A 17,500-nucleotide genomic window follows, 5' to 3' on the forward strand; every position below is an offset into this window, starting at 1 on the left:
ATCAATAAATTGCGCTCACTGGATTAATTTTCATGTTGACCTTCCTGCACTTGCCATTAATAATAGCTAATAACAAATACTTTGCCCTCAAACTTTAGCCCCGTTAGTTTTTAAAGTTCGTGTTGCACTACTTATCACTTGATGCACTTTTAGCACTAACTCTCTCTCTCTCTCTCTCTCTCTCTCTCTCTCTCTCTCTCTCTCTCTCTCAAACACACACACACACACGCACACACACACACTACAACCACCACCACCGGATCTTCATCACGACAACTACTACTACAATCACCACAACCATCACATCATCACTGCCACTACTACTTCAACCACCACCACCACATCATCATCACTACCACTACTACTAAAACCACCACCACCACATCATCATCACTACCACTACTACTACAACCACCACCACATCATTATCACTACTACTACAACCACCACCACATCATCATCACTACCACTACTACTACAACCACCACCACCACATCATCATCACTACCACTACTACTACAACCACCACCACATCATTATCACTACTACTACAACCACCACCACCACCACATCATTATCACTACTACTACAACCACCACAACCACATCATTATCACTACTACTTCAACCACCACCACCACATCATTATCACTACTACTACAACCACCACCACCACCACATCATTATCACTACTACTTCAACCACCACCACCACATCATTATCACTACTACTTCAACCACCACCACCACATCATTATCACTACTACTACAACCACCATCACCACATCATTATCACTACTACTTCAACCACCACCACCACATTATTATCACTACTACTTCAACCACCACCACCACATCATTATCACTACTACTTCAACCACCACCACCACATTATTATCACTACTACTTCAACCACCACCACCACATCATTATCACTACTACTTCAACCACCACCACCACATCATTATCACTACTACTTCAACCACCACCACCACATTATTATCACTACTACTTCAACCACCACCACCACATCATTATCACTACTACTTCAACCACCACCACCACATCATTATCACTACTACTACAACCACCACCACCACTACATCGTCATTACTACTACAACCACTACCACCACATCATTACTACTACTACAACCACCCACACCACATCATCACTACTACTACAACCACTGCCACTACTACAACCACAGTCACCACCACCACCACATCATCATCACTACCAATACTACTACTACTACAACAGTCATTATGACATCATCATCATCACTACTACTACTACTACTACTACTACTACTACTACTACTACTACTACTACTACTACTACTACAAACACCAACACAACATCATCCTCACTACCATCATTATGTTTTGGAGCTTTTCTTCTCTTGAAATCAGGAAACTTTGGGGTTGTATTTGGCAATGTGTTCATATATCAGAAAATATTTGTAATCAGTTATCTATTTAGACCTATACAATATGTAAACACAATACCAAATATAATCTCAATTCCCTTTTTGTGTGTGCGGGAATTCCTCTTTCAGCATCGAAATTCCTCCGAGTGGTGTCTAAAATTTATGTGAGTCAAATTAAAAATTGGCGTCTCTGCAAATTTTACTCTTCTCGTCAAATGTTCAATGCCCGTATCTGAGGAGTTATCTTTGCCCATTGATTTGATTATGTGTGAAAACGGTGCCTCACTTCATAGTCGATTTTCTCAAAACCTGGTTGTTACACTCTCCCTTCTTCAAACGGTAATAGTTGTATAATTAATAATCAGAATTTTATAAATTTGGTATCAAAGTTTTAAGCATAATATAAGCTAGAATTGGCAAGAGATAGATCAGCTTGGCGGAAGATGACCTCCGACGTCTGCTTCAGATATGGAACTACATGAGATGAGATTAGCTAGGATTGGGTACCAAAAACCCAAAATTGAAAAACCCGACTTAATACCGTTTTGAGGCGGAGTGTCACATATTGTCGAACAATATAATGTATAGAATGTGCTGGTTGCTTTTCTATTTGAGTAAGAAATGTCTGTTTTTGGGTTGGCTGGGCGTGAAGTTTTGGGGACAATTAATTATGAAAATGGCTGGTAAGGAGAGGGTTAAGTAAACAAGAAATAACGTTTTATTTTCTTACATTTTTTTCTCATTTACTAACGATCATACAAATGTAACATAAAACATTTCATTTTATTGTTTACCCGATGAAAGGCAAAGGTCAAATCGTCGATCACATTTTGTTATATATTTATTAAGAGTCATTTTCACTCCATTTATTTTACTATTAAATTAATTAAAACAAACAGCAGTTTTACATCGTGGACAAAGTCTGGTTCTTTTCCTTCAATCCTCTCCTTACCATCTGCAGCAAAATCATCACATTTGTTACGCCACAATATATCTACTTTTTTCTATTCATATTTATTTTGAACATCACAAACTTTGAAGAATGATATTTTTGTGATTAATTATATATATATATATATATATATATATATATATATATATATATATATATATATATATAAATATATATATATATATATATATATATATATATATATATATATATATATATATATATATATATATATATTGAATTGTATTGTGTTGGATACAAATATGGTACGAATAGTGGTCGACATGTAGCAATGGACCGAATTATTATTTTAATATTTACCACAATGTTTGAGTCAGTCTACATCGATGTTTCAGGCCTTTTCAGTCATCGTCAGGACTGTGTGTTACATGAGTTTGGTTTGTTGTGTGTTGTTGCTTGTTGAAGTGGTTCCATAGGTTTGTTTATATACCTAGCTATCTATCTATCTATCTATCTATCTATATATATATATATATATATATATATATATATATATATATATATATATATATAATCTTAAGATTGTTTTGTGTTTGTCATTTAATAAATATAATAGGAAGAGTATTTACCTGTACCAAGTCTCCATACCGTCCACATGAGAGAGGAGCTATTTTTATCCCTGACTCTTTCAAAATACATCGAACACAACCATGACGTCAGATCAGCTTTACAATTTACCCCTGGGAAAGACATATTATTCTGGTCCAGTTGGGGAACAACCCTATGCCATTTGGGATTTGTCTGTGACGTCGCTGTAGTGGAAAGGATTGGTTCTTTTGTTGGGGATGTGTCTTCGGTATCTGGCTCGGCAGTTGTGAATTCTTTAGTATTTGGGGGTGGCCTGGATGTTTTAAAAGTGGATGCAGTGGTTGTTGTGTTTGTTCCTGTGGTGTTTGTAGTTTTTGGAGTTGTCAATGTTGAGGAATGTGTGGGTGATGATGCTGCTGTTTTTGTTGTGTTTGTTGAAGATTGCGATGGTGTATTTGATGTGTGTTTAGTTTTTGGGGTGGATATGGTCGAGAGTGATCTGGTTGTTTGTGTGGTGGGTTTTGTTGTTGGGGTTTGTGTGGTGGGTTGTGTTGTTGATGTTTTTGAAGTGGGTAGTGTTGTTGATGTTTGTGTAGTGGGTTGTGTTGTTGATGTTTGTATAGTGGGTTGTGTTGTTGATGTTTGTGTAGTGGGTTGTGTTGTTGGGGTTTGTGTAGTGGGTTTTGTTGTTGGGGTTGGTGTAGTGGGTTGTGTTGTTGATGTGTGTGTAGTGGGTTTTGCTGTTGTTGTTTGTGTAGTGGGTTGTGTTGTTGATGTTTGTGTAGTGGGTTGCGTTGTTGATGTTTGTGTAGTGGGTTTTGTTGTTGTTGTTTGTGTAGTGGGTTGTGTTGTTGGGGTTTGTGTAGTGGGTTGTGTTGTTGATGTTTGTGTAGCGGGTTCTGTTGTTGGGGTTTGTGTAGTGGGTTTTGTTGTTGTTGTTTGTGTAGTGGGTTGTGTTGTTGGGGTTTGTGTAGTGGGTTGTGTTGTTGATGTTTGTGTAGTGGGTTGTGTTGTTGGGGTTTGTGTGGTGGTTTGTATGGTGGGTATTGTTGTGGTTTGTGTTGTGATTTTTGTGGTGGTTTGTGTGGTGGTTTTTGTGGTGGGTGGAAATGTTGTGGTTTGTGTTGTGGTCTGAGAGGTAGTTTGTGTGTTGGTTGGTGTGGAGCTTTGCGTTGTAGTCTGTGTGGTGGTTTGTTTATTGTTCGGTGTGTTGGTTGATATGCTGATTTGTACGGTGGTTTTCGTGCTGGTTTGAGTAGTAGTTTGTTTAACGTTTGGAGTGGTGTCTTTTGTAACGTTTTGTGTAATGTTTGGACTACTGTTTGCCGTACTGGCTGGTGGCGTATTGTGTGAAGGGTTTGGTGTAGTTTTGGTGGGGGAATCCTTGTTCGTTTTAGCTGTACTGTATTTAGCAGTATTTGTTGTAAACATATGTGTAACGATTGGTGTAATCAACGGTTTACTGAATGGTGAGGTATTTGGTGTAGTAGATTGTATTGGTGGTACTGTAGTGGTTGGTGTAAACATGAATCTACCAACAACTTCAACATTGTCCAGTGCTATTTGGCTGTCTTTGTCCAGTTTCTCTCCTTGAAATCCAATCTGTTCAAGGATGAAATACGGTGAAATATTCATAGGCTGCTGTCATTGTGTGAATGTTATTTTGTTTGCCATTGTACAAAATCTTTAAGATTTAATTAATGAAATGAATTATTATAGTATTTATGTTTGATATATATTTTTCAATTCTTTTTTTTACAATTTTTTTTAAAGAACAGAATTGATAAATACTAGACTCCATTCTACCTTTTTTTGTGTTCAAGATTTTAAAATAGAATCTGCTGATTAAACGCCTTTTTCTTGTTAAGATTGATTAAAATTTCCCTACAACTTACAATATTTTGATACAAGTGTTAAATGGTTTCCTTATATGCAAGTTTTCGTTGAATTTTTGTGTGTTCAATTAATACGTGTCTTTTAATATTCACTTAGAAGAATATTATATCAATATTTACATTTTCAACCTGCATGGTCTTAATTTATTTCGTGACATAATTATATTTATATTTATATGATAATTATTTCTTGCTTAAGAAGAAAAATATTATGTTGATCATACGCGCATTTAAGTAAAATCAGTGTGAGGCTGACTTATGAGAAATTGTTTTGTAGTGAGGAAGATTGAATAATGCAAGTCATGTATTCAGCGGATATCCTACATGCAAACAGCTCTCGAGGCCTATTCACTGTTAGAACAAACCGACAAATGCAAGTGCAAGCAAGGAATGAAAATTATATCTAGGCATTCATTATGAAATGAACAACTTTTTAAAAAGATGAATTATGTTAAAGTTCATCAAATATTTTGTTGTTGTTGGTAATTTGAAAATTGTAAACATCATATATTACAAACACTCTATGTATTTGAACTTGAAATTACTAAGATAAATTATATAATATATATATATATATATATATATATATATATATATATATATATAATGTAAATTTTCACTCACATTTTTTCACTCACAATTTCGTACCTACAAGTACCCACCAACACTCATAAATATATATATATATATATATATATATATATATATATATATATATATATATATATATGAGTAGTGACCTTAGAGTATAAACTTTTTTGCGTACATATGAGGCTCGTAACTGTTTGGCTGGAACTATCTCTGACACAAATTTCGCTTTCCGCCAACTGCCATGCGTAGTATCAGAAATCTGGCCAAGGTATTTCACTGTTGTGTTTCCCCCAATGTCAACAATCTTGTTGTAAATTCTTATAGTCTGGGGGTTAAGTCCCACTGTTGCATAATATAATTTGATACATGCTTGTGAAATTTTGGATGTCATTGTCGTTCCCCACAATGTAGCTTTTGATCCAATCTCAGCATCTTCCGAACTCGTGTCTAGAAGAACAAAGGATCCTGAAACAAATTTGGACAAACGAAAAATCCATAGTGACATGTCAAAGTATTTTCAATGAATACTTTCCGTTGTAAAATTGTCAGGGGTTGATTTATATCAGGGGTTGATGGATAAGTAAGTATAAATAACTAAGGTTTAGGGGTGGATTTCTAGATGACTCCTTGTAAATAACTGTGGTGTAAGTGTTGATACCCGGATTATAGTCATTGTGGTGAGCTTTGATGTCCCCGTGTTTTCCGTCATTGTTGTTGTCATCGAGTCTTAGGTTTTACCTTGAGAAAGGATGTACGTGCATCATGTGGGCTCGAATTTTGGGTAATTTGATAGGTTTGTTGTAATGAAATTTCTAATGCATTGCAAACTATCCGTTAATGAATTTGATATGGGATGGGTTGGAACGGAAGTTTGGTGTTAGAGGAGGGTGTCCATAATTTAGTTATATTATTTAATATTTTGACCAATCAGAATGTTTCGTTGAACAAGGGTTCAATTGTAGATTCTGATATTTTGATCAGTTGAACTGAAGACTCCGGCTTGGACGGACGTGCTAGTGACTCGAAGAGAGCACTAAAATTATAATAAATAAATTCCCAAAGTTTATGCTGTTTGTGGCAGCGGTGATACTGTTTGTGGCAGTATTTCTCCGTCCAAGTCGTTATTGTGACGCCTTTGAGGCTTTTTATTTTAATTACATTGTTTTACTGGCTCTGGTAATATTTCAAAATTAATATTTATTGTGAAATCTGAGTGATATTTTGTGTTATTTTAGTAATGGTTCCCTAATAGGGGTGATAGTTAGTTGATGAGGAATTTTGATTTTAGTATAGTGAGTCCATAAATATAATGGCATTACTAAGTGTATTCACTGCTATTCCGTTGTGTTGATTTACTACTTTTATTAATAGATTGATATAATATTTGGTTTTGATTAATTAATCCTTCTATATTCTTCCTTATTCATTCCTCCGTGTTTTAAGTGAAAGAGCTATACAGGTTCAGACCCCACTATACCTCTGTTTTGTCGACTACAAAAAAGCTTTTGATAGAGTACGCCACGAAGAAATACTAAAACAACTGCACTCCATTGGCGCTGATGAGAAAGACCTCAGACTCATGCAAACATTATACTACACCCAGCAGGCATCTATCAAAATCGGAAACTCTACAGGAAATTCCATTCCTATTAAGAAAGGAGTCCGTCAAGGGTGTGTTGCCTCACCAGATCTGTTTAATCTATACCAAGAAACAATCATGAGGGGCATAACTAATATGGAGGGAATCAAAGTAGGAGGTCACAACATAAATAATATAAGATACGCAGACGATACGGTACTCATTGCAACATCAGAAATCCAACTTCAAAAGATTGTTGACAAAGTGGTAGTAGATAGTGAAGCCAAGGGAATGGAAGTGAATATCACCAAAACGGAATGCATGGTAATACAGAAAAACCCCGAAAACAACAACACCTGCAATATAACGATTCACGGCGAGCAACTTACCAACGTAGAAAGTTTTAAATACCTAGGTTCAATAGTGACAACAGATGGAAGATGTAACCGAGACATACGAGCAAGAATAACTCAAGCCAAACAGGCCTTCATGGACCTGGGAAACATTTTGAAAAACAAACAGATGTCGTTCGGGATTAGATTCCGAGTCTTGAAGTGCTACGTGTGGCCAATCTTGTTATACGGATGCGAAAGCTGGAATACAAATGCAGAAACACAAAAGAACATTGAAGCTTTTGAAATGTGGTGCTTGAGAAGGATGCAGAGAATATCGTATACTGCACACAAAACGAACGAAGAAGTGCTAAAACAAACATACCAACAAAGGAAACTAATGCCCTTAATAGCGGATCGACAACTATCATTTTTCGGACACATAGTAAGGAAAGATAAAAATGAATACCTGGCAAGTTGTGGAAAAATACCTGGTAAACGCGCCCGGGGAGACAAAAAAAAACACTCATAGACCAACTGAAGGGCTTCACCAACCTAACAATCCAAGAGCTGTTTGAAAAAGCAAGAGACAGGGAGGAATGGAGAGAGATAATTCATGCAGTATCCCAAGCCTGGACCAGGCATGGAACCTAGAAGAGAGAGAATTCTTCCTTATTTAGTGAAGCCAGTTGGCTTGAGGTTGACCTAAGGTTGCCGTGAGGTTGTTTTGACGTTGATTTGAAATCAAACATTAATAATTTGAAGAAATCAAAGAAACATTAACAATACAAGGAACAGTGCTTATTTGTGAACGAAAGAAAACAATTTTACCCATTTGATCGATAAATATTTGATAAGTCATTCTTCATCCATCGGAAACTATACTTATCATCTTTGCTGTCCTGCCTTGGTTGCTGTCGTCATGTTATGTGTTAGATTAGATGCTAAATTAAGGTAAGGGCGCCCTTAGAGATACAGTATTAGATAAGTCTATATTATAATTTGTGATTTCTGTTCTTCTTTAATTATTCTCTTCACTATCTCTTCTGCTCTATCTACATATTCCAACCCTTTATTCTGTAATACATCATTGCTACTATATATAAATAAGACCTACTTCTTTTCCTTTTCTTGCATTATTCCTCTTTACTCAATACATAAATAAACCATTTGATATAAAACTGTACATCACTTGTTTGCTTGTCGGTGTGTTACGTCCGTGTTTGTCTTCATTGACAATAATAGGTAAAGGCGACGGACTGAGTGCGTAGTGGACGCATTGCGAACTCACTCTGGCGCTTAAGTAACATCGGGACAACGGTCACTTTGTTACATTTTTGGTGGAGCTGCCGGGTAAAATTGTTATAATCCATTGATCAAAACAGTTGGATTTTTTGGCAGGCTAGAACATATAACAACCTCCATAGATGGGGGGAAATTACCTCCCATGCCTGTCCCAATTTTCATGACTCCACCATTTTCTTAATTTTTCTTTGACTTTATTTTTAAATTCGTTATGTAAATTTTAAGCATACGTGTAAGTAGTTGGCTACTTAATGTTATAAATATTCACCCTCAAAGTCGTATTCCATTTTAATGTAAATCAAATTTTCTCACTTTGTTGACAATTGTTATAGAAACAATATTTTTACTCCAAAACTATTCAATAAAAAGAAGATGAAAGTAGCCGGATTTTTTATGTAACATATTAGCTATTTTAGTTCCAAATTTCAAATCTCTGGCATTAATATTTTATTGATGGTTCTAAAAATGTTTATGGTGATTAGATAACAATTTTGAGAAAAAACGCAATATCTATCAGATTTTAAGCCAAATAACGTTGCGTAGGGGTATTAAATAACAAATCATTCATTAAGCAAAACTATGGGTTAAAATTAAATGAGCAATGAATGAATTGATCAAAATTAGTCCCGTCAAAAAAAAAATGATAATTTCCACCCAAACAGACCCCATTTGCACCATTGAGATCCATTAAAGAGTATTTTATGATTGTCATTTCTGCATGCAAAAATATCTAAATTATACATCAATTTAAACCTATAAGCATACCATTTATTCGTATTTCAAACAATTGAAAAGTATGAAATAGTAGATACTGACCTGTCTTTTTCTTGTTACCTAAAGGGACATCCCTACAAATTCCTTCATCAGAGGATACCGATTTTGTATGAGTCACTCTTTTCCATCCAAATGCTTTATTACTCGTTTCAACATTAAAACTGCCACACAAATTTTTGTTGAAATGACAACTTGGGAGTCCGAAATGCGATCCAGTGCAATGACACAGCCAATCAGAATGGCTTATTCCTATTCCAGCAATGGCGACAAGTCCAGCAAAATCCTTGGAGTCCACTTGAAACACAATCTGACATTTTGTGATTTAATAACAAATAACATTGTGAAATTGAATGTAAGCTTCAATTTAATTACAAAAACAGATAAAATGGACGTTTCGGGTTTCCGCTTTATCAACAAAACAGGTCGAATGAGATAATATTATGATAGTGTTTTCGTAATTAAATTGAAGCTTACATTCAATTTCACATTGTTATTTATTTATTTGAGTTTCGAGCAGCAACTTTTACATTGATTTTATAACAACGCATTATGACCACAAATAAAAGGAGTTTTTAAATTTTATTCATATAATGTATATATTATAAAAATACGCTTAGTTTGAACTCTCTCCTTACCGACCATGGTCAATTTTTAAACTGAAATGTCACTCCAACACACACATTAAATCGCTGAACTCAAATTTTAAAAGTAATAATAACATGATATATACCAAAAAAAACCCCAAAAAACATGATATATACCAAAAAAAAAAAAAAAAAAACATGATATATACCAAAAAAAAACCAAAAAACATGATATATACATAATTTTGTTTTTTAAAAAGCCTTGCAAATATTTTGTTTCAATTTTTGCGATTGATAAAACAAATCTGAATAAGAAAACTGGTGTTTGTATCGTAACAAATGTGACGATTTTCCTTCAGTTGGTGAGGAGAGGGTTAATGGTGATTAGGTTTATTTGTAAAATTCTCAGACAAATGAACTTTTCTGAAGAGTGTTTAATTAATACATGGTTTAAGTTACCTTTTGTGTCCATGTACTTTTATGGGTCTTCCTTCCTACATTTTTTTGTGATTTTGTATAAGGTTGTGAATCCAGCTTCATTCTAGTTTACGTCGAGCCAACCATATTGCAAACATAATATAACAGGATGTGTTTACTATGGGATAAGAATTTTGCTAAAATAATTTTTCTTTTCAAGAGTAATATTCTAACTCGTTAAATCATAAATTCGTTAAAATCTAAGAAAGAAAAGATTAATCATCAAAGGCTTCATAATGCAAAACTTTTTTTTTCAATTTGTTGGGTTCTTTTGGGGTTTCTTGGGTTGTTTTTTCCAGGAAATGTTTATGTTTATACGATTAACCCTCTCCTTACCAACTATAGGAAAATCGTCACATTTGTTACAATAAAATCAACATTTTTCATATCCAAATGTCTTTTGTACATCATAAAATTTAATGAAAATAAATAATGTTTTGTAGAGCATGTTTTGCTAAAGAAATTATTTATCGCAAGAGCTTACTGCTATTGTGTTTGAGTGATAAAAAATATATTTTTGTGTTAGTTGGGTGTGACGTTTTGGGGAAAATCCTGAAAATGGCTGGTAAGGGAAGAGTTAAGAACTGAACAGGTGTGTATGAAAAGTGCCAGACAAAGCAAGAAAGAAAAACAAGAAAAAAGACCATCCCAGACAATCAGTCGGCCTCGAGGTAGACTAACTATGTGGGATGTTTTGTTTCCTTGCTTTGTCTGGCACCTTTTAATACACACTTGTTAGGTACTTTATCTTAACCGGTGCCTGCTCCTTAATTCCATAATTGTGACCCCTCGTCTCAAAACGGTATTATGTCGGGATGGTCCAGATTCTAAAAAGTCAAATTATAGTCAAACTGGTCAAAAATATGAAACGTTGGTATAATTTAGCACAGTAAAATATGATATTCCTTTTCCTCTATAAAGCAAATAAACTCAACTTAAGCATGATATTTCTGGCTATAAATTCCATTTTCAGCATCTTAATCATCCCGACTTAATACCGTTTTGAGACGAGGGGTCACAATTAGTTTATGTCTTTAGTTGCCAAACAATTGAAAATATTCATCAACCTTTTTCAGCTACAAGTTTGAACTGCATCCTCAAGGTTAGAATCAAAGTCGATTTCAATGCTATGTTCCACATAAAGTTTCGCAGCAAAAGAATCGAATTATGGGAATCTCGTTTTGTTTTTTGTTTTTTGTTTTTTTTATTTAATTTATTCATTTAATTATTTATATATATATATATATATATAAATATATATATATATATAATATATATATATATATATATATATATATATATTTATATAAATATATATTATTTAACTTTCTATTTACAAATAGTTCATAAATGGTAGACTATGATTATTCGTTTTGTTTTTGTTAATTTACAAGAGAAATATGGAAATTTATTGAACGCCATTTCTATGTCTCATTAAGTGGTATTGGATAAATGGTACATCCTACATAGTAAAAAAGAAAAACTAACCTAAAGGTTTATGTTTATGTATATTAGCTTAATTCCCTTCACCTTTATCACCTTGACATTATGCCTTGCTCTAAATGAACTTTATTATCTCTGTTTGTTTTCAAAATAAATTGTTCATTCTTACTTGTGAGGTTTTCCAAACACATGCATGAAATCGAACGTGCTTCCATTTGCCTCCTGTGTCTTCTCCCACGGCTCCGATAAACCCATCCATCAGTCTCCCATCTGATTCATCCCTGTTCGACACCGTCAGAACTGGGGTTTTCTCCTTCTTCTCCTCTTTCCCTGCTCCGCCACTGACACCGCTGTTGATACTGACCAAGGTTGCATAGCGAAACGTGATGCAAACTGCTTCTACGTTGGTATCGTTGATCTGACCGACGAATGTGGCTTTAGTTGGACCAGAAGAATTTGTCAAGTTTATATAGTTGTACGTCTGCATTCCTGTGAAGAAGAAAAAACAGATACAGATGACAGCAAGGGGATCGCTTGTTATCAGAAGCGTCACACAGTGAAGTCAGTATGCCATCAAGATTAAAATCTGATTCACCTTTCTACCTATCAAAGAAAAAAAAAACTACAACATGCAAGACGCCTGGTGCGAGGAATGGAAAAGGAATAAACCAACAGGAGGGGAACTAATTGAAGATCCCTGTAAAAGTCTCCCATGTCTACAGGATCAACCAAGAAAATACTGGGTAGCTGCAAATAGACTACGGTCAAAACCTACAAGAACAGCTGCCAACATGCACAAATGGGGACTCCAAGAATCACCAAATCCCCAAAGTGCAACAAAGCACCACACGATGCAAACAATCTCGAACTAGATTGCCCAGAGACAAAACTGAAAGGGGGATTTGAAACCATCAACAAATGTGATGATGACTTCCGAACCTGGATTGATACCTTGAACCAAAGAGCGTGTAGGTAACGATTGTTATGTTACCAAGAGCTCTCACTTCCCGCTTTTGGTGAAGCCAAGCATCTTCCGTCTTCTACTCGATTTTCTTCATTGTATCAGTAAGCCTAGCGCGCATGATTCACGCGGAGCACATCCACCTCGCTGTCTCGCCTGGCACGCGACATTAGCATTGCGGTTAAGAGAAGTGAGAGCTCTTGGTAACTACGTTACCCTACACACTCTTTGCTTGAACATAGAAGTATAGCCGATCGATACTATTACTAGTATGCCAGGTTGGTGTCAATAGCAAGTTTTAGATTAAAACAACCCTTTAGTAGTCTCTAATAGGAATAAACGAGTGGCGCTAAACTTCATTAATGAAGCTTGTGACGTAATTGCGTTATTGGCTTAAACCGTCTCCTTACCACCAATACGATTCAATAGTCTGATGACACGCATTGGCAACGGCGGCCATCTTGGTTCTAAACAAAGAAAATCATTCATTACTTTTTATTTTTCATGTTGGCTAGAACTTGTCATATGTCCTGTGATCACAATGTGTAAAAGTCAAAACATGATCAAATTTATGTGTTTTTTATTCTTCTGGATTCTCGCCGGAGAAATATCTCATACTGGCGTCCGCCATTGTTCCGATAGTTTAGAGCCAGTGTTACTAAGTTACCATGCGGCATTAGGAAGGAAGTGACGTTACGACTGTTGAAGAGTAACGGAAAATGGTCACATTTGTTTCGATTCAACCGTTAAATTTCTCATCCAGATTTCATTTCTTTTTGCTATAGCTATAAAAACTTGACATTCTGTAATAGAGTTCATATTGTCCAACAATATTATGTATAGAATGTGCTTGTTGCTTTTCTGTTTGAGTAAGATATGTTTGTTTTTGTGTGGGTGGGTGAGAAGTTTTGGGGAAAACTTTGAAAATAGGTGGTAAGGTGAGGGTAAAACAATTTATATTTATCTTGTAAGCGGTCATTTATCTTAAGAATTCTGACCTTGACCTTTTACCAAAAAAAAACAAACCGTTCTTTGCGAAGAACTGCGATGTATTGATAGAATGCGCTTGGCCAAGGAGTTCACAACATTGCCATCCGGAAGTATAACGGACCAACACACAAACTCTGTGTAACCATGAACTTTTATAGTCTGGTTAATATAGTTTAGTGAGAACAATTCACAAACGCGGATGGCAAAAACAATAACAAAGGCCCGATTGACGTCATCTTCGAACTATCTATTGACGTGGGTCATCCCAAATGTTTGCGCCATCTCAATTATACAAGCAAAGAGGAGTAAAAAAATAAACAGAAAACATCAAGAATTTTTTTACAAAATATAGTTTTTTTATAGTTCGAAGATGACGTCACTCATGTCTTTGTTATTGTTTTTTTTTGCCATCCGCGTTTATGAGTAATGCTCACTCTGAACTGTATTAACCTGACTATAGATAGTTCGAAGATGACGTCACTCAGGTATTTGTTTAATTTTGTTTGCCGCCATCCGCGTTTATGAGTAATGCTCACAGAACTGTCTTAACCCGACTATAAACGTTCATGGATACACAGTTTTGTGTGTTGGTCCGTTATACTTCCGGATGGCAATGTTATGAGCTTCTTAGCCAAGCGCATACTATCTATAAGGCAATATCCACCAAACGTGCTCAAAGCACTTTACAACCGGTCCCTAACCAACAGCAACACGTAAAATATAGAACGACATGTGGCGTCTGTTAGACGATATTACAATATTTTCGGACAGAGACAACATTGTTAATGGCCAGGTATTCATTATACACCTGAGTATGGTGAGAGAATTTGAGTAAAAAGCCTTTTCCAAGGACTCAACTATGCGCCGAGTGAGGCTCAGCGAACCCAGGAGCTTCCGATCCAAAAGCGACTGTCATACCACAAGACCACATAGCCGCACGAGACCAATACTTCTCACTAAGATGAACAACTCATTCTACCAATAGATAGAATGCGCTTGGCTAAGAAGCTCACAACATTGCCATCCGGAAGTATAACGGACCAACACCCAAAACTGTGTGTATCCATGAACGTTTATAGTCGGGTTAAAACAGTTCAGTGAGCATTTCTCATAAACGCGAATGGCAAAAAACAATAACAAAGACCTGAGTGACGTCATCTTCGAACTATCTACAGACAGTTGATTAATCACACACAAAAAAAAAAAATCTCTTGAAAAAACTTTAGATACACAGTGGAAATTAACAATTTAAAGTTAAAATCAAAATTGGAATTTACAAAAAAATATTATAGCATTTATATAGCGTAATATGCATGTGTTGTGCTCAAACCGTTTCACAAGGGGTCTCTGACCAACAGCAACACGTAATATATAGAGCGAGATATGACGCCTGTTAGGCGATATTAACATTCTCCGTCAGAGACAACGCTGTTAAAGACCGGGAACTCATTTCACACCTAAGTACGGTGAGATAATGCGAGTAAAGAGTCTTTTCCAAGGACTCAACTATGCGCCGAGCGAGGCTCGAACCCAGGACATTCCTACTGCAAACGAAAAGAATTTTTTTTAAAAAAATTGAGCTTTTATATAGCGCAATATCCACTAAACGTGCTCAAAGCGCTTTACATGGGGTCCCTGGTCAACAGCAACATTTAACATGTAAGACGGGACATAACGCATGTTGGGCGATAATAAAAATTTTCGGACAAAGACAAAGCTGTTAACGGCCAGGTACTCATTTGACATCTGAGTACGGTGAGAGAGCCTTTTCCAAGGACTCAACTATGCGCCGAGCGCGAGGCTCGAACCCAGGACCTTCCGACCCGAAAGCGAGTGCCATACCACAAGATCACATAGCCGCACCATAAATAATGAATAGAATGCTGTCAGTTTATTACAGATAGTATGCGCTTAGCTAAAAAGCTCACAACATTGCCATCCGGAAGTATAACAGTACAACAACTGTGTGTATCCATGAACGTTTCTAGTCGGAGTAATACAGTTCAGTGAGCATTAATCATAAACGCGGATGCCAAAATCAATAACAAAGACCTGAGTGACGTCATCTTCAACTATCTATAGATAGTATGCGCTTGGCTACGAAGCTCATAACATTGCCATCCGGAAGTATAACAGTACAACAACTGTGTGTATACATGAACGTTTCTAGTCGGAGTAATACAGTTCAGTGAGCATTAATCATAAACGCGGATGGCAAAAACAATAACAAAGACCTGGTGACGTCATCTTCGGACTATCTATATGCTACCTTGAACGTTTGTAGTCGGGTTAATACAGTTCAGTGATAAGTACTCATAAACATGGATGGTAAAAAAAAAAAATATTAACTAAGACCTGAGTGACATCATTTTCGTTCTATCTACAGTCTCGATGGTTTATAGATAGTATGCGCTTGGCTAATAAGCTGAGAACATTGCCATCCGGAAGTATAACGGACCAACACACAAAAGGATGTGCAACCTTGTACGTTTATAGTCGGGTTAATAGATTTGTGATAATTACAAAGAAACATTGATGGAGAAAAAAAATAACAAAGACCTGAGCGACGTCAACTTCGTTCTATCTATAGATAGCTCGAAGATGACGTCACTCATGTGTTTGTTATTGTTTTTTACCATCCGCGGTTATGAGTAATGCTCACTGAACTGTATCAACCTGACTATAAACGTTGATAGTTACACAGAGTTTGTGTGTTGGTCCTTTATACTTCCGGATGGCAATGTTATGTTTGTTTTGTTTTTGTTTTTAAGGGTTTTACGGCGCTTGCAACACATTAAGGTCATATCAGCGCCAGTAAAAAGGAAGAGAATGGGATAGTTAAAAGTTCTAGAATTACAATTAAAGCGCAAAAGAAAAGGTAAGACAAAGGGGAACGGGTTCAAATAGGAAACAGATGTAGATTCCAAGAGCACACCGTTAAAGTACTTAGTTTGAGATCACCTAAAAGTCTCATCCAGACACAAGCACAGGTCCCAACTAAGAGGAATACACTCAAATGTTTTCCAATCATATAATATAATATGTAAACTAAACATAATACAATGCATAACAGAGAGATGATTTACAAGGAAAAAAATATCATCTCCCAAAACTATAACTATACGTTCGACTGTTTCCCTCCCAGCCAAGGAACTCGAGCAAGGATCAGGATATAACTAAGTAATCTCATTCCAAGACAATGACAGGAAACAATTGGAAAACGGGTATGGAGAGATAGAAGACGCAGCATGTACCTCCCTGCCCACTATGGGGCAATGTTATGAGCTTCGTAGCCAAGCGCATACTATCTATAGATAGTTGGAGATGACGTCACTCAGGTCTTTGTTATTGATTTTGGCATCCGCGTTTATGAGTAATGCTCACTGAACTGTATTAACCTGACTATAAACGTTCATGGATACACACAGTTTTGTGTGTTGGTCTCTTATACTTCTGGATGGCAATGTTGTGAGCTTCTTCGCCAAGTGCATACTATAGATAGTATGCGCTTGGCTCAGAAGCTCATAACATTGCCATCCGGAAGTATAACGGACCACACACAAAACTGTGTGTATCCATGAACGTTTATAGTGGGTTACTTCAGTTCAGTGAGCATTACTCATCAACGCGGATGGCAA

At 36.1% G+C, this 17,500-nt stretch overlaps 1 protein-coding gene across 2 annotated transcripts in view; it reads right to left on the minus strand.

The window, feature by feature from the left end:
* Positions 1 to 17,500, minus strand: part of LOC144960541 (uncharacterized) — a 31,439-nt gene that overhangs the window by 12,136 nt on the left and 1,803 nt on the right. For both annotated transcript variants that reach the window (XM_078893736.1, XM_078893735.1), the window contains exons 3-6: positions 12,081 to 12,400; positions 9,450 to 9,714; positions 5,593 to 5,882; positions 2,973 to 4,533 (exon numbers count right to left, since the gene is read on the minus strand). In XM_078893736.1, coding sequence (XP_078749862.1) covers positions 2,973 to 4,533; positions 5,593 to 5,882; positions 9,450 to 9,714; positions 12,081 to 12,400 — 2,436 coding nt within the window. The remainder of the gene's footprint in view (positions 1 to 2,972; positions 4,534 to 5,592; positions 5,883 to 9,449; positions 9,715 to 12,080; positions 12,401 to 17,500) is intronic.

Source organism: Berghia stephanieae, chromosome 15 (assembly GCF_034508935.2).
Source record: "Berghia stephanieae isolate SIO BIC M18660-M18661 chromosome 15, UCSD_Bste_1.3, whole genome shotgun sequence".
Classification (NCBI taxonomy): Eukaryota; Metazoa; Mollusca; class Gastropoda; order Nudibranchia; family Aeolidiidae; genus Berghia; species Berghia stephanieae.